Source organism: Phalacrocorax aristotelis, chromosome 1 (genome assembly GCF_949628215.1).
Source record: "Phalacrocorax aristotelis chromosome 1, bGulAri2.1, whole genome shotgun sequence".
NCBI classification, from domain to species: domain Eukaryota; kingdom Metazoa; phylum Chordata; class Aves; order Suliformes; family Phalacrocoracidae; genus Phalacrocorax; species Phalacrocorax aristotelis.
Genome location: NC_134276.1, coordinates 217,287,589 through 217,307,817, shown reverse-complemented (window position 1 = coordinate 217,307,817; position 20,229 = coordinate 217,287,589). Strand labels below are relative to the sequence as shown.

The 20,229-nt window shown below is 51.7% G+C and overlaps 2 protein-coding genes across 4 annotated transcripts in view; one reads left to right on the top strand and one right to left on the bottom strand.

Moving 5' to 3' along the window:
- Positions 1-204: 204 nt before the first annotated feature.
- Positions 205-18,143, top strand: GDI2 (GDP dissociation inhibitor 2). Its single transcript, XM_075081772.1, has 11 exons — positions 205-420; positions 9,173-9,280; positions 10,188-10,287; positions 11,360-11,494; positions 12,819-13,017; positions 13,398-13,529; positions 14,103-14,202; positions 15,192-15,363; positions 16,622-16,766; positions 17,009-17,063; positions 17,138-18,143. Exons 1-11 carry the CDS (start codon positions 376-378, stop codon positions 17,291-17,293), a joined length of 1,347 nt encoding a protein of 448 aa, XP_074937873.1. The 5' UTR covers positions 205-375; the 3' UTR covers positions 17,294-18,143.
- Positions 18,144-19,425: 1,282 nt separating this feature from the next.
- The window catches only part of TASOR2 (transcription activation suppressor family member 2), a 47,464-nt gene continuing 46,660 nt past the window's right edge, over positions 19,426-20,229 (bottom strand). For all 3 annotated transcript variants that reach the window (XM_075081767.1, XM_075081769.1, XM_075081770.1), the window contains one exon: positions 19,426-20,197. In XM_075081767.1, the coding sequence (XP_074937868.1) occupies positions 20,194-20,197 (4 nt within the window). In that variant the 3' untranslated portion in view covers positions 19,426-20,193. The remainder of the gene's footprint in view (positions 20,198-20,229) is intronic.

The window sequence follows — 20,229 nt, the reverse complement described above, 5'->3', positions numbered from 1 at the left end:
CACGCGCTCGTTGCACAACCCTTGCACGCAGCGCCGCGGGCGAGGCGGGAGGGAGGGCGGGGAAGCGCGGCGCCGAACCGCGCATGCGCGCCGCGCCCCTCACCACGGTGGCAGCGCCGTCGGGGGCGGTGCAAGTGCCCGCCCACCTTAGCGACGGCGAGGCGATCCAATAGCGGGCGGCGCCGCGCAGTGATTGGCAGGCGGGCGGGGGCGCTACAGTCCCGCCCCCTCCCGGCGCGGTCTCCTCACGGCGGCGGCGGCGGCTCCATTTTCTCCCGCGGCCCCGCAGCGCCCGGCTCGCCTCAGCCCCGGCCGGCGGAGAGAGACCCGAGAGACGCCCCCCCCGCACCCCGTTCTTCCCTCCCCCGCGGCGCCATGAATGAGGAATACGACGTGATCGTGCTGGGCACCGGCCTCACGGTGAGGAGGAGCCGCCGCCTGGGCCTCAGGCCTGCCGCGGCCGGCCGCCGCCCTGCCGGGCCCCGCCACCCCCACCCCCACCCCCACCCCCCTCACCCCCGCCCCGTACCCCAGCGCCTGGGTCCTGCCTACCTCTGGCGACCTTCCCCATCGCTCACACGGGTGCTGATCCCCGCTCCCTCCGGGCGCCGCTGTCCTTCTGTCCATCCTGATTTAGACAACACCCCCCACCCCCCCTCCCAAACCCGGGCTGGGACGGCCGGGGTCTGCCCCCCACCCCCACTCTCGGGTACCGCTTCCCTCCCCTGGATGCTGGGGTCTGTTCCCCAATATCTCACCTGATTATCCCTCCCCCCGCCCCGCCGGGACCTTGTAGTTCTTTTCCTTACCTGTCACCTCACCATCGTAGCCCCCCGCCCCCCCTCCCCCCCCCCCCCCCAAATATCACCCTGGGGTGCCTGGGTCCCTGCATCCCCCTCCCAAATATTACCCTGAGGTGCCGGGGTCCCTGCATCCCCCTCCCAAATATCACCCTGGGGTGCCTGGGTTCTGCTTCGCACATCCTCCCCGCCATCTCTCATTATCACAGCACCCCCCCATCACTAACACACACACACACCCCCCCGGTTTGATCCCTTCCCCACCTGGGTCCTTTTCCCCCATCCCCAACTAGACTCCCCGTGCCGGGTTCTGGGTTTTTTATATGATTATAATAGACCCCCGTGTTCGGATTTGTGTGTGTCCCCCCTCCCCAGTCCCTAGCTGCTTGGGTGCCCCCTGCCGCCCCATAGGGCCAGGCTCAGGCTCCCGGGAGGCCCCAGGAAATGCAGTTGTTTAGCGGAGGGAGGGCGGGCGACAGCGGACAATAAAACGCTAATGGGGATTTATTGCCTTATTAATGTATTTTTTTAAATTTTGGTTGTTTTTTTTTCCATCACACACACACACCCCTCACCCCCGCCCCAACCTGAGGTGGCTGCAGGTCCATCGAGCCGTGCCCTCCCCAGAGCCGAGCCTGGCTTAGGGTGGAGGCAGACCTGGTTATCCCCCCCCCTCCTTCCCGCTCCGCCTTTGCAGCCTTCGGCTCTCCATCCAGCCCTGACTGCAGCAGGAGGGGGATGGGGAGGCGGGCGAGCCCTGCATGCCTGTCAAATTTGTCTGATTTCTCCCCCACCCCGCCAAAAAAACCCCAAAAAATCCTCTTCTCTCGGTCATCCCTGAGGAAGGCTGACAGCTGATGGCACTTGGGGGTGTGGCGGAGGGAGGGGGATGAGCCGTGGTGGGGCTTTGTCCTATTGTGGAGGATGCAGCCCGCGCTGCAGGCTGCTGAGGGAGAAAAAAAACCAAGAAAATATGGCAGTGCCGCTGCCTGTGAGGTTTCCTGGTGGGGATTTCTTATGATTCCTGCCTTCCTTCAAACCAGAGAGATGCCTGGGGCCACCGTTAGCTTATCCACCGTGGGTTTAGTAGGGGCTGAAGGGTGGATTGCAGGTTACAAATAAAAGGCATTGTTTGAAGAATGGGGGGAAGAAAATCCAATATGGTGGAGAGGAGGTTTTTTTCCCTCGCTGTCAAATAGCCTTTCCTGCTTTTGTTTCCCCCTCTTCATGGGGAGAGGTGGCTAGACAAAGAGATATCTTTGGGGTTAGCCGTGAGGGATTTCCCCCACTTCCCCTGTTGATGGTAATTGTAAATAGAAATACATGCGCTTCCTACTGTGGGTTTGGCGCTGTGATTGACGGGGGCTGCCACAGTGGCGAAGGCATCATGTCTGCTGACACAGGGCAGTGGCACAGCTGCTTCAGGCAGATCTCATTTATTATTCCCACCTTGTTTCTAGTATGGGAATAATGGTAACAAAACCAGGATGTGGCACAAAGCAAATGTGCAACGTGTGGAAGCGTCTTCCCTGCTGCTGCTGTAGGGTAAACCCAGCTTTCCTGGGTGCTTTCATTCCTTTCTCTAAAGGCCCTTCCTTTGAGGTAGCAGGAATGACTTAAGAGGCAAAAGCTTCTTCCTTGATAGGGAAAGGTGCAGGCTGGCCTAAAACCTGTCTCTGGCTCACCAAAGCGGGGAAAGGGACTTTTTGGGAGGTAAAATATAATGAGCTTCTAGTGAATGGGCCTCCAATAGATCTGAGCTCCATTAAAATGTTAATTTATGCTTTAGAGTGAGCTTTAGTATCAAGTTGGTAAGCACCGTGCTTAATCTCAAACTGACAAATGCCAATGTAAATTTGACAAAAGGCCCCTTGTGAAATCACTTTTAAGACAAGCTAATGCTAATGATCAGCAGTTGAGTTAAAAAGGAATAAATTACAGCTATATTTTAAGGTGTGTTGACCAAACGCAAGTGCCCAAGAGCTTGCAGGAGCACATATTTTGCTTCTGACATGCAGGCTTTACCTCTGAAATACCAATTAGAACAGGATGGACTTCATCGCGACTTGGGCAGCTTGTGCGGAAAAGAAGGTGACTGGAAACCAGAGGTCCTGGTGCATCCAGGATGTTCCTGATCCTAAAATGCACAGCGTTGGCTCAACCATTTTGGCTGGCGAGCAGTGTCGGAGTGGAGCCTGGTTCAGGCTGGGCTACAAGACTTCCTGTGGTCAGACGAGGCATCAAACTGGAAGCTTGAAGGTTGCTCTTCCAACTGGTACCAGTGCTGGCAGAGCCAGGCTTCCTGAGGAAAAGGAACTGGAAAACGCTCTACGTAAACATGTTCAGTCATTTCTTTCCTTTCCCGAGAGCCTTGAACTGTCATGAAACTTCAGATGATGTTTTCAACCAGCCTTTCCTTAAAGTTGGCCCTTGCAGAACTGGACTGTTGGAGTCCCACCAGGCAACCGTTGTTGCTGAGTGAGTTTGGGTATCCTCTGCTGAGAAGCCTGACGTGCACCTCAAGTACCAATCTTGATGCTGCCCGAACAAAAGGAAATTAACGGGGGGTCCTGTTTGCTAGATACTTGAGTGCTGCGCCCCACTGTCAGGCTACCTGTTGGGCTGTGCCCATCTTACGTCTTGTCCCACAAGAGTCGCCGGTTGACTTGTCCCAGTGTCCGTCACCAGGACTTGGACAAAGTCCATAAAATAGCTGTAATGCAGACCATCTGAGAGGGGCAGCGAGCGGCTGCTGATCTGGAGGGGTTTTTCTTTCCAAAGTGAAAGTTCCGTTGTTGGTTTAAAGAGGGGAAAAAATATCGGAGCCTTTGTGAAAGAGCCATTAATATGTCTGTTGTTGTGGCCATTCTGGTTGGGTCTGCAGGGCCACCATGACGTAAGTGCACAAGAGTGCATGCATAAATTCCACTTTTGAAGAATCTGAAAAGGCAACATGAATATTTCAGGTGTTAATCTCTTCTTCAGCCAGTAATGAAGAGCTCAGGCACCTTTAGGACTGGGATTGCTGGCACTAAAATATTTTAACTTTTTCTTTATGTATGTAATTGGGAGACCCCATTGCAGTGCCAAGCTTGTAAAGATATGTCTTAGCACTATGAGGAAAAATAATCCGAGAGCATCTTTAATCATGAATTACTGCTGATAGGACAGCCTCAAACTTACACGAGGTATAATTAAGTTCACAGCGCTCAGCCGAGAGCACTGTGTTCCTCCGGATCCCCCTGTGTGTAGAGTGATGGTGAAGCGTCGGGCTGTGCGTGCTAACTACAGGACAGGTATCTGCAAAGCATCGGTGAGTCTGGCTGTCCTAGCACAAGAGCTAGTAGGTTTTCCAGCTACTGCATCCTGGAGGTGCTGGTGGGAACAGCTTCTCCAAGTTGCTCGAGTTTAATAGCTTTAAGATCCTTGGCTGAGGCTTGCTAGGTGCGTCGTGCATTGCAGATTAGGTGGCATCCTCCTCCTACTGCACAAACCCGTTTTTAATCTGGTGCGGTAATCGGCAGGCTGGAGAACGCCTAGCGTTTTTATTTTCAGGCTTGTCTTTTCAGTTCACCTCAATTTACACCTCTGATCTGGAAGGGACTTGGTCCTCACTCACCGGGACGTTTGGGAGCGGGGTGTTGTGCCCTCTGACTGGTGTTCATTATCTGCTCCCTGTGCTCCTGACAATGCGGGTTATTTGACGTGAATGTTGGGTGTAATTAAACTATCCTGTTTAGCCCCAGTGGATGAACACCACGTTCCTGCTGGGTTTTCACTCCTTGCAGGCACAAGTGTGTTGAACTAAGCTTCTTGCTAGCTGCCTCGCCGCGTTAAAGCTATATAAATCCAACACAAATATACAAATTCACTTTCTGTAGGAGCAGAGTAGCTAAACTCTTTGGTTCGAGGTATATTTAGTCGTACAGGCACAGGCCTCATTGCTGAAAGAGCCTAAATAAAGAACATCAAAGTGACTGCGAGGACCAAGTGGAGTGTCACTGGCCCTTGCATCATCCCCTGCTAGCGGAGGGGATTGCTCAAGTGCAGTGAGTAATTGCTTTTGCAGTTTGTGTGGCTAAGCAGAACTTTGAGTCTTGCTTGCTGGGAGTCCGGCACGGTGAACATAGCCAGCGTATGTCAGAGGTGGAATAGCCTGGGCGATGGTAACAAGCTGCGCGTAACTCCTCGCTCATCACGGCACAGCCCTGTGTTTCTAAGACAGAGCTCTTGCTGTGCCAGAACCTGTTCTCGGCGGTGAAGGCAGTTTGATAAATGTTTTGCGCAGAATCCTCCCCTCGGCGCTGTTAGATGGACTGACAGTGGCTGGAGTTTCCATCGGTCTGTCTGAGCCTTTCTGAACTGCTGCCCTACTTGCAGAAAATCCACGTAAACCTACTTGCTTCCCTTGATTCCTGAAGGCTTCTGCGTGCAGAAGGTCTATTCGTGACCAGTTTGTACAAGCGAGGGAAGAGCTGATGGTATTAAGCAAGCATGGAAACACCAATACCTCTGAGTTACCCCTTACTCCTGGGTTTTTTTCCATGGATTTGTATCGAATGTGCTGTCTCTTCATTTCTGAGGCACGTTGTTCTCTGGTTCTGTGCTCTCCGGCCATTTGAAGCGGCTGAGCGGTGCTGCAGATGACATCGATCGCTCTAAGACTCGCTCCGTCATTCATTTGGCAACACAATGTGAGCTTTCGGGAGCCGGGAGCCCGTCGTAACCTGAACTGGCTGAAGTGGTGGATTATAGTAGCTCAGTGTGACTGTAATTTGCATGAAGATTGTGTTTGACCCCTGCTGGATACCCCGGAGCTTTCCCTTCTCTGTCTTGATGCCCTTTCTGCTGGCAGGAGCATCTCAGTTTTACCTGTTTACACAGGGCTGATGTTTATAATATGGTCACAAAGCCATAGATTTGAACTCTGATGCTTCCCCTTTTTTTTATTTGCAGTCTAAACTGTTTCCAGCCCTTCCCTTACCGGTACGGGCTGTTCTGTTTTCCTCGCTCCCTGACCCAAACGACAGAATGACATATCAGGCAGTTCCTAGATGCAGCCTAGTGCACCCGTGGATGGGTATAGCCAGCGGTCAGCCAGCGCAGCCGTCGAAAGGAATTGCTGAGCTGGGAGGATAAATCTATTGTGCGTCTCGTGTGTTTTATGATCGTGCCGTTGCCTCATCGGGCTGTGAAGGGAAGCGATGGTGAAAAGCCTGCACGGGATTTCAATGCTTCGGGCCTCTGCAGGAGCCTGGGTGATATAACAAACCTGTTCAATGAGCCTTGGATAAAATAGTGTCGTAATACCTCTGCCTCTATCACTGTATCGGTGTTTAATGGGTGTGAAATAAGATTGAGAAGGTACTTAAGACCTCTTACATCTTCTGCTGGTACCCAAATTAGCTCTAGGGGGATGCTGGCAACGTGGGCCGGCAAGCTGCTGAAAGGATGCACGCTCACTGGGAAGTGATGAGTGAGCTATTCAGAGAACACAGAGCAAGAAAAGCTTTGAAGGTTCCTTAAATGGAGGAAGGAAATCAGCTGACATCTGGACTGAATGAAGAATGTAGCTTCTGCGCTTTTACTGTAACTTCATCCCTCCAGTTGATACTTACGTTGTTTTGAAATCCTGGTTGGCTTCCTCGTGGCTCAGCTCCAGCGTGGATGCTGGCAGTCCTGTACCACCATCTGGCAGAACTGGTGAGCCAGGGTTTTTGGAAGATGTTCCAGGCAGAATAAAACCACAGGTTAGAGCAAAGAGTCAAACCAGAGCCCTCGCGTAGAGCTGTGTGAAGTTCAGCCTAACTGAGGAGACCATGGAGCTAGTGGTGGTACACTTAGTGTGATAGTCCCACCTTGCCTGTGGTAAATCATCGACGTTTGAGCTGACACCATAAAAGCTACCTGTGCTTTCACTTTTGCAGTTCCTCAGCCTTGCAGGGCTCATGGCGCTCTTGAGTGGTGTCTTAACACAGGGTTTGGCGCAGCCACGTTTGTTTTAAGGGTCTCTGCTTGCTTCAGCCTGTCTGGAAAAAATGGAGGGGCCTTGTAGGATGTGTAAGATCTGGAGTCGGTGGAGGATGGTGCTGGAAGGAGCAGCTGATGGATCATGGAGAGGTTTTGTGGGAAGAACTGCGGCTAACTGTTCATAACTCTGTTCAGGATCTGTGTGGTGACGACGAAGCCTTGTGGGCACTGTGTTAGAAATCACCCACAACTTCAGGGATTAAACTCGGAGCGGCCCATTCTTGCAGTGCATTAGGCAGGCAGCTCTAGCTTTGCTCTTTGGGGCCTTGGCTGAATTACCGTGGCATCCTGGTGGGCGACAGGCTGGCTAGCGGTGCCTTGCTCTGCCAGCAGAGAAGATTTGCCCATTGCCACCTGAAAGTGCAAGAACAGCAAGTCCTCACGCCAGCGATCCCTGCCAGCCATCCACATGCCTACAGATGTTGAGACACTTCAGAACAAAATACCCCCTCCTGCAAGCTGCCTTTGGCCGATTAAGTTGAAGATGGTTTTAAAAGCTTCCTTTACACCAAGGATTTACCAGAGTTAGGATTTGCAAGTCATGTAAACAATATACAGTGGGAGGCTTTTTGTGTTATAACTGTGGTTTGGCTGAATGTGCTAACTGACACCCGTGTTGGTCAGTGTTACCATAACACAGTTTGAAATAAGCCTCCTACATGCTGCAGCGGGGGGGGAAGTGACACATGAGGAGAGTCCTGAGTGCTCCACAGGGCGAGACGCATGGGGAGTAAACACAAAGATGCAGATCTCTGCCAGGAGGACCAAGCTGCTGGTTCTCTTGAATGAACGGCTCCTCCACTCCTGAGCGGGCAGATGTGCGGCGGTGGCATCTCAGACCAGCTGGATGTGGACTGAACGAAAGATAACATGAGACATGGCCAGGACCTAGAAATTAGATAATGTGGATAGCGAACAAGAACTCAATTGCAGATGCAATTCTGCCGTTGGAGAGAGTTGACGCAGAGCAGGCAAGATCAGTAAGACCTCCACGATTTGCAGTCCTAAGCATGCAAGTATTCAAGTTTTAAAGCTCTTTGGCTTGTGAATGCTGGAGCTGGTGACCGGGTTAGTTGCAAAGTTGTGTTTTAATGGGGATTTAGCCGTGCAAGTCCGTAGCTTGCTCCGCAGACCACAACTTGTGCCCCTCTGTGATTAGTCTGAGCCTCTTGGTGTTGCGTTCAGACATAGCAGCTGATCTGCTGCTCAGAGTAATCTTGGTGGTTTTAATCTTGGTGGGTACATAGCAAGGATAGCAAAGTGTCTGCTGAGATGATAAAGCTCCCAAATGGCTTAATTTATTCTTTATGCTAATTCTGTCCTCTAAGAGTAGCTGTTGACTCTCTTGCCTGTCCCAGGGTGGCAGATATCAAAGACTGAGGTTTTGAGGAGACTACCTGGAGTCCTTTAAGGCAAGGTTTTGTGCTCCTGGTGTCACCTGTAAATGAAAGTCATGTGTTCTCTGTGAATATGCTTAATTTGATAGCTGGTGGTTGAGGAGTATAGATTTTCCTAATCTAGCCCAAAGTCATGAACTTCCCAGAAATATCCTCCGGGGAGCCCTGGTAGGTGGTGGTTGTGTAGTTATACTGGCCCCTCAGGACAAGAAGGACCCTGAGGTGCTGGAGCATGTCTAGAGAAGGGCAGCGGAGCTGGGGCAGGGTCTGGAGCACAAGTGTGCTGGGGGCGGCTGAGGGAGCTGGGGGGGTTTAGCCTGGAGAAGAGGGGGCTGAGGGGAGCCCTTCTCGCTCTCTGCAGCTGCCTGAGAGGGGCTGGAGTGAGGGGGGGGTCGGTCTCTGCTCCCAAGTCACCAGTGATGGGACGAGAGGGAACGGCCTCAAGCTGCGTCAGGGGAGGTTTAGGTTGGAGATGAGGGAAAATGCCTTCCCTGCCAGAGGGGTCAGGCCCTGGCACAGGCTGCCCAGAGAGGTGGGGGAGTCACTGTCCCTGGGGGGGTTCAAACACCGTGCAGACGTGGCACTTGGGGACATGGTTTAGGAGGCCTGGGGGTGTTGGGTTGGTGGTTGGACTTGATGATCTTAGAGGTGCTTTTCCAACCTTAAGGATTCTATGAGTCTATAAAACCTCTTGGGTGGCTTGCCCAGAGCAGACAGCAAACCTAGAAAGGTCTCTAATAGAAGCCTTTCGGTGTGCACGTCTTAATTCTGGAGTGAGGCAACTGTTGTGTTTTTTTTTCCAAAGGACTGTGCAGGTACTTTCAAATGCAGGCATGCAGCAGGCTGTCTGAACATGCTCTTTGAGACAACATCGCTAGGAAAAATAGGAGGAGGCTCAAATGCAACTAACATGTCCCTTGCATCCTTTTTTTCCTCTCTCCATAGGAATGCATCCTCTCGGGGATCATGTCAGTGAATGGAAAGAAAGTCCTTCACATGGATCGTAACTCTTACTATGGAGGGGAAAGCGCATCCATTACACCCCTGGAGGATGTAAGTACAGAGACTGGCACCCACCTATTGTGTCCTCCCCAGGCGCATAAAGGGGGCTTTATTTCGAGCTATCCTAGGGGTGGGTTCGAAGTAATTATTCTTAAGGATTTCCTTTTGAGTAAGAAAGTTTTATGGTGCTTCTACACCAGATAACAGTGGGGGAGAAACCAGTGCGTGTGTTTATACTTGGTGGACAGCACTTGTTTTCTGTAGTTCCCAGCCAAGATTCAGGCATGTGGTGGTTGAGCGATTGTTTGGAGGTATAATGCCCGACAGCTAGATGTTAAAACTCTTTGGCTAAATTGTTACTGCCACGCTTGCTGGCAAACGTTGGCCTAACGAATGCCATGTGCTCTCTGTGCCTTGGCGTTACTCTCGGTCCTTGGTCGGCAAGCACTTCCAGCTAGGTAGGTGCCATCTCATTGGGTTACCGCCTGCACCCTGCGATTGTGTAGTCCCTAAAGCTGTTAGTGTGGCTGATTAATGAGATGTCAGGAAATCACTGCTCTCCTTGCTGCTTAACTGGGTTAAATATTTATGTTGGGGAATCTGATTTAAGTATATGGAGGAGCTTGCCCTCTCCTGAAGCAGGCGCTTTGATCAGATTACCTTTAGCAATGTTAAACAGTATTTCGGTTCAGCAGGTCATAAATTCCCAAGCTTTAAGCCTTGGAGGAAGAAAGACTGGATGAGCAGAATAATGCTGCCCGATTCTTACTGTAAGAATTTACTGGATGTGCATTGTGTATTGCATCAAAAATCAAACCGGAGCTAAAATGCTGGCCAAAAGCTTGCTGTGAAGAGCTTATGTTCAGCTGGGGAGATGTGGGGGTGGAAAGTGTGTACATGTGTGGGAGAAATTATAGATATTTCCTCTGCTATAATAAGTATTGTATTCTCTCCAAAGCTCTACAAAAGGTTTAATCTACCAGGATCTCCACCAGAATCTATGGGGCGAGGAAGAGACTGGAATGTGGACCTAATTCCAAAATTCCTTATGGCTAACGGTAAGCGATACTGAACTCCCAAATCTGCCTCGTAAGCGTTCAGTGCTGTAATCGAATAAACAGCCCTTCAGCTATTTCTTCACACACTTGTTGAAGCATTAATCGAAGAGCTGCAGAAAGCTCACTCGAGCTGATCTGCATGTGCTCGTGCCAGCCGCACCGCGGCTTCTGCTCTGTGACTTGTTTTCGCTGTGGACCTCTCAGACTCGGAAGATGGCTCCAGCTTGGAGCGTGCAGCAATGGCATGTCTGGAAGGTTTGAACGGCCATTTTCCAACATCCTTTCTTAAAGCGTTTGTATTTCTAGCCAGAGTTAATGCCTTGAATTTGTGTGTTGTTATTCTTCCATGGCTTAGGAAGAAACAGTTGATTCCACGGTGACTCTTAATCCCCTTAGTTCCTATTTTATGGCTTGCAGACTCTCTCATCCCTTACTGATGCTACAAATCCTGGTTCTTCTTGTGTTCCAGTAGTGGGACAGGTCTTCTGGACCAAATCCACTATCGGTGAAGTGGTTATTGATGCAAACAAGTTCAAGGGCAAGTCATTTTGCCAAATACCAACCACTTGCTGCTGGAATCTCTTGTCCCTGCAGCACGAGGGGGTAGGTGTGTTGTGTAGTGCCAGTCTTGCTCCACGTTAGAGCAGTGGAAGAGTTGATAGATTCCAGTCGAGGTTTGGTTACTCTAGTCTCAGCTTCCTTTCAGCTTGCATGGGCGTTGTGGTGGATTTCTAAGGGATGGCATCCCTCTGGGGATGTGATGGTGGGGACAGGTAAGGGGTAAACGTGCTGCAGGATGGCCTTTGCTCGGAGGACTGATGGAAATGGGAGGAGTGACAAGGAAGCTGTTAATTGCCTCTAAGAAAGCTTGAAAATCACCTAATAATTGCACTAGTGAGTATCTGCCACGCCTCATCTGTTACATAAAGGTGTAAGAGCTGTGTGGGTTGAACACGGCGCTGCCGCCGTTGAAGGGTTTGCTGTGCTGGAAGAGCCTTGTGAGTGGTGCTGTCCTCCTCTTGGCTTCTGGCCCCAGACCAGCTGGCTGACTTGTGCCAAACCTCCTTTCCAGGTCAGTTGGTAAAGATGCTGCTCTACACAGAAGTCACTCGCTACTTAGACTTCAAGGTGATCGAGGGGAGCTTCGTCTACAAGGGAGGAAAGATCTACAAAGTTCCTTCCACTGAGGCAGAAGCCTTGGCATCCAGTGAGTAGCTGCACCTTGCTTTGTTTCCTCCCAGGGCTACCGTCTCTAAACAAAGGCATCTCGGGATGTTCTGTGCTCATGTAGGAAAGAAATCTTAACACTCCTCACATGGTGCTGTGTGTAGACCCCACCTCAGTTACGAGCCGTGCTTAGCGTAGGATTCTGCTGTGTCTCATTTGACATCAAACACCGCTTGCAGTGCGAGTCTTGGGCTTCCTGAGCCTTCAGTTACTGCTGGAGCTTTCAAATGGAGCCGGTCAAGCTGCCTGTTGGCTCATCTGGTGACAGATTTGGCAGTATTTTACTTCCTCAGGAGGTTACATCTGGGGCTTGTGCTCCCAGCTCTGCCATAAATACTTAATGTTGGGTCTGTGTTGGGGTTACATGTGTGAAAAATGTTGTCATGTTCCTCAGGGGGCAAATTGGAATGACTGATTCCAACGTGTGGCACCTAACTCAAATTTTAATTGTTGGCTACTTAAATTTCACTCTTCGGATAAAACTACTGATTATTCATAATAGTGCAGTGAAATGCATTAGTGCTGGCGGAGGGCAGTCCATTAGCTTCAGATGCAGAATGTATTTAGTAGCATCTCTGAAAAGTCTCGTGATGAAGCGACTCCTGCAAATAAGGCTCCCAGTATGTGCTTGTCTGTACATTGGAGTCTTCCTCATGGCAGATATTCCTGTTTGCTGTGAAATAATCGGTCATTCCTTCAATATGGCCACGTTACTCCCTCCTAAGTGGTCTCCTTAAGAGACTCATACTGGCAGAAGTAGGAGGTGCCTTTGGTGCTGCCTCTGCCTTCACGTTTCAGCAAGTGTGGTCTCGCTTCTCCAATTTGTAGGAAACTAAAGCACATAAAAGGTGCCTCGTCTGATCTCGCAGTTGAAGTTTGGACTCTTGCAGCGCTTGCTAGTTCCTCGGCAAGGCTGCAGGAGAGCCCAGAACCGCTTGCTTTGACAGTGAGTCTGGTAGATGCCAAACACAGGTCTGTGCTTAGGGAAGCTCAGGTCAGGCTGTACAGCAGGCCAAGTGGAAACTGCTCTCCAAGTGTGTAGAAGCTTGGCCTTCAGCCATGCCTTGGAAAAGGTTGGCCATCCCACCTTGTGAGGTCTGGTACACCAAGACAGCTGTCAGTGTGGACCTGCTTGGCGGTTGTTTGTGTCTCCTGCTTGAGCGGAGAGCCTTGGTTAGCCAAACTCCATGTTACGGAGCGATGTTTGGAATACTCGGCAGTTCTTACCCGCTTCGGATACTCTGTGGCAATGGGAAAAGCCATTTAGTAGCTGTGTAAGTTCTGATGAAATACCTTGTTTTTAGGCTTAATGGGCTTGTTTGAGAAACGCCGGTTCAGGAAATTCCTAGTGTATGTTGCCAACTTTGACGAGAATGACCCCCGAACTTTCGAAGGCGTCGATCCCAAGAAGACCACCATGCGTGATGTGTATAAGAAGTTTGACCTGGGGCAAGATGTTATAGACTTCACAGGCCATGCCCTTGCGCTCTACAGGACTGACGAGTAAGTGTGGGTTCGGTTGCTCCCCGAAACCGGCTGGGGTGCTGGGTGCTTGCGGCGCCGGCTGTGTGAGTTGAGGGTAGGGTGCCTCGCAAAGTGTGTCTGTTGCTGGGTGCTGTGTGAATCTTAAAATACTGGGTCCTCTGCTGATGGGATGTTTAAACTTTGTGGGTTTCTGGGGTTAGTGAAGCATCTCTTTCCTGAATAAAACTTCCTGTGACACTGAGTGCTTCTAAAAGTGAACTTCCATGGAAATACTTGTCAGGAGCAGCTGGAGGGTGGGGAAGGAGACTTCACGGGAACTAAATGTTGTGTGTCTGAGCGTATTCTGCTGGAAGTCTTGGTCTGTGAAACGTTGCAAATCGTGTCACTGCCCTCTCCAGCTATCTAGATCAACCATGCCAAGAAACAATCAACAGGATTAAGCTCTACAGTGAGTCGCTGGCTAGATACGGTAAAAGCCCCTACCTTTATCCCCTCTATGGCCTTGGAGAGCTGCCCCAGGGATTCGCAAGGTGAGAACTTGGTTTCGGACTCCAGTGTTTTCTCAACCCCGCTGTGTTACCTGGTGGGGGATCAGATGTGCAGAATCGGCGCTCGGGCTTCCAGAACCTGAGTCGGCATAAAAATACTGCGGTTGTTAACGGTTCTCTCGCTGTCTTAATCAGGAAGCAATTCCTTTGTGCGAGGTTGCTTCTTTCTGGGCTTGTTTGCTGCGACTCCCGTTAGGGGGGTTGGTTCTGGGTTTGCTCAGAGATACGCTTTGCAGCATGTAGTCTATCAAAGAAGTCGGATTTGCCTACGTAGTGTAGCCTGCAGTGCTTACACTGTAGGACTGTCTGGGTTGCACCACACATTCTTTCTAGCTGGATGTAACCACACCTATAATTTCCTCCAAATGCCAGCTGATGCCTTGCAGAAAGAACAGCAGACAGCACCTGCTGCCGAGATGTTTAAGCAGTGTATTTTGAAGAGGTTTAAGTCTAATGTGTGGTTTGTCCAAGTGGAACAGAAACAAGGGGCTGGAAGGGCTGTTAAAGACCGAACGCGCACCTGTGGAACATGCTGAAGTGGCTTTTCTCTTGCAGGCTAAGTGCTATATATGGAGGCACCTACATGCTGAACAAGCCCATCGAAGAGATCGTCATAGAAAATGGCAAAGTGGTTGGTGTGAAGTCTGAAGGGGAGGTACGGTACCTTCCGATTCTTTCCTTACCCCGACCCCGCATCCCGCCTCTCAAAACTGAGGCTGTTTGTCATTGATCTGAACAAATGCAGTAGAAAAACCCTCATCAGAGCCCTCGGACGAAAACTGCTTGGCTGCTGCTGTTTTTCCCCTGTGCCAACTTGCTTAAGACATACTGATATTTTCATGGTGAGGAGTACAGTACAGTCCTACTCCAGGAGCTGGAATGAAGCCTTTATGGCATGGCAAGGTTGTCTTCTGAATAAATAGGGCTGGCTAAAAAGGAAAGGAGCTGCTTGCTTGTGTCTAACCGGGGAATGGAACCCGCTCTGCCCCTGACATTAAGTATTAGCTGCTCAGACAGCTGGCGCATGGCCTCTCTGCAGCTTCTTCTCAACCTGGCAGTATAAAACTAGCGAGAGCGCTGCGAGCTACTTCGAAGCTATAAATGCGCTCCCAAGTGGAGCAGGAGCTTCACGGGATGGTTTAGCGCTTGCTGGGAGGGTAACGTGGCCCTTCGGGGTGGGGGATGACGTGTCCTGGCCGGCCGTGGAGGTGCTAATCCATGCTATGGACTGACGTGCCCAAGTGCAGGCTGCCTGGAGGCTTCAAATTGGTCAAATGTTAAACTATCACTGTAAAAACGAGTTCTAATGCGAAATGCTCAGTTCTTATCTGTTTGGTTCAGCCTTGACTGCAGCAAGTTACAGTCCTAGACTGGAAGGACTGGGCTCTGTACTGGTTAGAGCTTAACTGTGTATGGAATGAAAGCTGTGATTGACGACGCAGCTCTGTGTAGTGTTTTAGGAGTCATGCACTGAGATTTGGATTGTCCAAGCTGAAGCGTGCTGCTGGCAGTGAAATAAGAACCTGCTGCAGGAACAGTCGCCTCAAACCACTCTTGGTTTTCCTCAAAATCAGCCATTTCCTCACCTCTGGCTGTGTACGCGCCTCTGTGCAGTGGTTGCTCAACGTCCGTCTATCCCTGCAGGTTGCTCGCTGCAAACAGCTCATCTGTGACCCCAGCTACGTCTCAGACCGCGTAACGAAGGTCGGCCAAGTGATTCGGGTAATCTGCATCTTGAGCCACCCGATCAAGAATACGAACGATGCCAACTCGTGCCAGATCATCATTCCACAGAATCAGGTCAATCGAAAATCAGGTGCGTGGAGAGCGGGGACCGCCAGGGCGTGCGCGGGTCTCGTCGCGCTCGGGTCGAGGCAGGGTGGTTGTTAAAACGCCCTCGCACCGAACACGTGCTCTGATGGTCTGGTGAGGTGTGATGTGAACAGGAAAATGCGCTACTGCCGCTCCTGTGGCAGACTTCGTGTCCTTTCCAGAACTTCCAAGGACTTCATGTCCTTCTTGTCCTGTGTCCTTGGCCACACCTTGAATATTGTAGTGAGGGGCCCAAAACTGTACGCGAGGGACATTGAGGTACTGGAGCGTGTCCAGAGAAGGGCAGTGGGGCTGGGGCAGGGTCTGGAGCACAAGTGTGCTGGGGGGCGGCTGAGGGGGCTGGGGGGGTTTAGCCTGGAGAAGAGGGGGCTGAGGGGAGCCCTTCTCACTCTCTGCAGCTGCCTGAGAGGGGCTGGAGTGAGGGGGGGGTTGGTCTCTGCTCCCAAGTCACCAGTGATGGGACGAGAGGAAACGGCCTCAAGCTGCGTCAGGGGAGGTTTGGGTTGGAGATGAGGGAAAATGCCTTCCCTGCCAGAGGGGTCAGGCCCTGGCACAGGCTGCCCAGAGAGGTGGGGGAGTCACTGTCCCTGGGGGGGTTCAAACACCGTGCAGACGTGGCACTTGGGGACATGGTTTAGGAGGCCTGGGGGTGTTGGGTTGGTGGTTGGACTTGATGATCCTGGAGGTCTTTTCCCACCTCAATGTTTGTATAATTCTGTGAAATCCTTGAGGCCGCAGCGTGGCTCTGCTTTAGTGTAGAGCAGCGGTGGGGGAGGTGGGAGAAGCCGGGGTGCTTGTGGTCAGAGAGGTGTGTGAGGAACCTGCCGAAGGAAGTGGGAAGTGGGTGAGGAGCCCCGGGGGTGCTCTGGAAGGGGGGGCAAGGGCTGCATGCAGGAGGGGAGGTGCTTCCTTGCCCTCGATCATGGGGGTGGGCTGGCTGCCAGCGACTCTCCTGGCTTTCAGGAGCCGTTGTAGCCACAGGAAACAGAATTTTAAAGATCTCACAGGGCTGCTCGTGTCCAGGCGCCTCAGCCAAGAGACTGAGAGCACGTAGGACTGCAGGGCAAGGACGGAACTCATTCGAGCGTGGTCTCAAACAAGACGAGGAGGTACGAAGTGTCAGGGGAGGAGCAGGAAGAGGCGCATGAGTGTGCAAGCTGGAGGAGGCTTTTGGGATGAGGCAGGCCTGACCCGGGCTCGCCTGGCGCGTACTGACCCACCGCTGTGACGTGCTTCCCCAGATATCTACGTCTGCATGATCTCCTCTGCACACAACGTGGCAGCGCAGGGGAAGTACATTGCCATTGCCAGCACTACTGTGGAAACTGCGGACCCAGAGAAGGAAATCAAGCCAGCCTTGGACCTCTTGGAGCCTATTGAGCAGAAGTAAGCCCTTGACGAGCCCCCTCTGTCCCTTTTCGCCTCGCTGCGAGCGCTCGGGGCCAAGGTGTGAGGGCAGAGGGGATCTGAAGGCCGTTTGGCTGCTGAAACCCTGAATTTCCTCTGCACCTTCACTGCTGACGCGCTGGGCAGAGCACTGCCCTTTAATTCAGCCGTCCTTGCACCCGCACTGATGCTCAGCGATGCTTTAAAACCGTTCTGAAGCTCTTTTTTCTTACTCCTTCCAGGTTCGTTAGCATCAGTGACCTGTTTGCACCGACCGACCTGGGAACCGAAAGCCAGGTCAGTATCGCCAAGCTCGCGTTTGAGGGGGTGAGGCTCGAGGCTCGCTGCTAAACTGCTCCTTCTCTTCCCAGATCTTCATTTCTCGCACCTACGACGCCACCACTCACTTCGAGACGACGTGCGATGACATCAAAGATATTTATAAGAGGATGATGGGATCAGAGTTTGACTTCGAAGAGATGAAACGCAAGAAAAACGATATCTATGGGGAGGAGGAGCAGCAGTAATGAGAATCTCTAATTAGGAGAAATTTAAATCGGCTAATATGAATATATAAGGAACTTAATGAACACTGTATGAAATTCAATATTGTAAGGCCTGCTTTTGTAATCCCATCTCGGAGAGATTGAAGAGTACTGCACTGGTAATGTTCCCCTTTTGGATATCATGTGTTAATTATTTCATTCTAGTAGGGCTGCTGTCCAGAATCTGGCAAATTACTGACTGATTTAACGACTAACCTCGTAAGCGAAAGGCAGACTGAACCTATTTTTTTTTTCTTCCTTTTTTTTTTTTTGCAGACGTAGACGTTGGTGCAGATTTGAAATAACTCATTGACAGCTGTGTCTTACCTTGTATTTTTAATCATTTGTAAACATCCTTCACAATTATGTGCTTCTGGTGAGCTAGTAGACGTGACGGTTGTCACCCAAACCTGATATCAAGGAAAATAGAAACTGAGCACTCCATTATTGTGGACAGCATCCCTAAAAATCTCTTCCCATCAATCTAACTCTGTGGCAAGTTGTGTTATGGACAAAGCCCACATCTATTGTAGCAGCAAATGTTGGCTTAGTTCTGGGCACAGAACTTAACCTCCACTTAAGCTTCTAAAACTGTTTACATCGGTTGGGACACAGCTGTGCCTAAGGCTCCTTTGTGTTTTAATCTTAATAAAAATTGAGAGAACAAATTACAGAGCAGGCAAGATGTGGAAGTATTTTCTGTACCCTGGTGGCTTCTCGGATGGACCAAACGGCACTGCGGTATCGATATGACAGAGCCTGTGCTTCTCGTGTCTCCTGAAGGCTCCAAATGATTTCTGTACTGCGAAGTAAAGCCAAATTCTGGAAACCAGTCCTGTGCTCTGGTCTGATTCACTGCAGTTGTACGAGCAGCACCTCCTTTCCGAGATCCCTTGGATCTCTCCCCGCCAGGGCTGACGTGGGAGTGGTGCAGAGCATTTCCTACTAGTAAACAGGCTCGGATTTCTGTGCTTCGGCTTCCCAGCCCCTGCTGCTCCAGCTGCTCTCGGGGCTGCTTTCGGTAGGGGGAGAAGATGCTGCAGCACAAGGCCTGTCGCAAAGCGGGGCTGGGCACGAGCCTGCTCGCTCCCTGCAGCCACCCCCTAGCGCCTGCACCCCGCAATAGCACTTGCTTGAAGCAGTGGTTAAATAATTCTCGCTTTTACGGTGCCTCGGCAGAGCCTTGATCTCCCTAAGAGATGCTGCTCTTTGGAGGGCGCCTCGCTGACGCCCCGGCTCGGATCTCCCAGCCTGCAGCGATGCTGCTGTTGGGCGGCAGGTGCACGGCGAGGAGCAGGGCTCGCCTTAACACGCAGCGATGCCAAATGCGAGGGAGAAAAGGAAAGGCCGTGGAAGAGCTTTCTCCTGCTCTCAGCTGCCGTGCTTGGCCAGGCAGGCTCACGGGAGAGGGTTCATCCTTCCCTTCAGCTGTAGCTGTGCCGCTCTCCTGCTCCTGCTGAAGAGGAAGTGGGTCTTTGACCGCATCTTGCTCACAAAGCTGCTGCGCTCAACCTGGCCGCAGCTGCCCCTTCTCTTCCTCCCTCCCTGGGGTGGGGGACTTTCAGCACTTCCTCTCCCCGGGGCACCGGTTCCAAGAACCACCGTTCCATTTTAAGCCCGCGTTGCCAGAGCGAGGTGTGCAGCGGTGGCTGGGGAAGTTCTCCCTCGCCTCGTGCTTCCTCTCTTCAGCCGCTTCGGTGCTCACGGTCACCAAGCCGAGCCTTTTCAAAGGGAAGACAGCCCTAACGCATGTGGGAAACGCACCCCCTTCCCCTCAGCGCGTCGGTTACCCCTCGCTGCTGTAACCTGGTTCTTCCTCTGGCTCCTGCCGGGAAGGAGGCCGGTAGCGATCCCGCAGCCCTCGGGCTCCGGCAGCCCACCACTGTTGGCACCAAGCGGTCTTGCTCACCCTTTCCTTCCTGCCTGGGCTTCAAATTTGGGCGGGGATAATGCAGAACAAAACGATTTGTGATCTATGTGTGAGCTGGGAAAGCGCCTGTCTGCCGCTGGGAGGGGCTGGGTGCTGAGCGGGACCCCTCTCCAGAGCGCAGCAGTGTGAAACGCGGGGGTTTGGTTTTTTTTTTTTTTATTTAAGCAAACTCTAGACAAAGTCATCCGGTACAGCATGTCTTGCACCCTTTTATTAAAATTAAAAAAGAGGACACCGCCGTCCTCCGCAGCCAGAGGTAGGGCATCTTACAGAGGTCTTTAATGTGGCATTTTTTTCTCCCCAGCACGCGTTTGTGTGACCTACCACAAAATAAGAGCTTTACTTTTGTTCCTGCATCCTGTTGGCTGGCTATTTACAAGGTTTCCACGTGCTGGAACGCGCTTCACGTCCCAGCAGTGAAATGGTACCGAGAGGCAGCACCGGCCAGTTGAGCTGTAGTGTAGCGTGGACGGCCGCAGGCTTGGGCGCTGACACCCGTTGAAAACGTACACCCGCACCAGCGGCTACCGCAGGCGGCCCGTGTACAGCACGTACGGCGGCGGCCACGTGGCAAACGCATTTAATATAGTAGACTCGTATTGCTCCTAACCTTCAAGTAAACGGCTTTTTAATTCTTTTTATTTTCCTATTTCTTCCAACGTCAGCTGCACTAATCACTTGAAAACACTCCAATAATTTAAAACCGTGTAATGTTAAAATAGTCTCTGTCCTATACGCAACTTGATGGCAGGAAGTAAATCCCCGGGGAGGATTTGCATTAGCCATCTTTAAATAATTTCTATATACAGAACATAAGCCAATCTTCCCCCCGCCACCTCCTACGGGCAGCACCCAAAACCCACCGGGGTGCCGGGGCCATCCCGCAGAGGCCCAGGATGCCCGAACCGGCGCCGCAGGGCCTGGGGAGGAGCCGTGCCGCGGCTTCGCTTCGTCACCTGCAACACAAGAGACGCGGCACGGGTAATTG

What these genes read in the sequence shown, in the direction of transcription:
- GDI2 (XM_075081772.1), top strand. Translation starts at nt 376, where the DNA reads ATGAATGAGGAATACGACGTGATCGTGCTGGGCACCGGCCTCACG. An exon ending in AAAATTCCTTATGGCTAACG is followed by an intron (nt 10,288 to 11,359) that starts GTAAGCGATACT and finishes CCTCCTTTCCAG; the next exon opens with GTCAGTTGGTAAAGATGCTG. An exon ending in TCAGGTCAATCGAAAATCAG is followed by an intron (nt 15,364 to 16,621) that starts GTGCGTGGAGAG and finishes GTGCTTCCCCAG; the next exon opens with ATATCTACGTCTGCATGATC.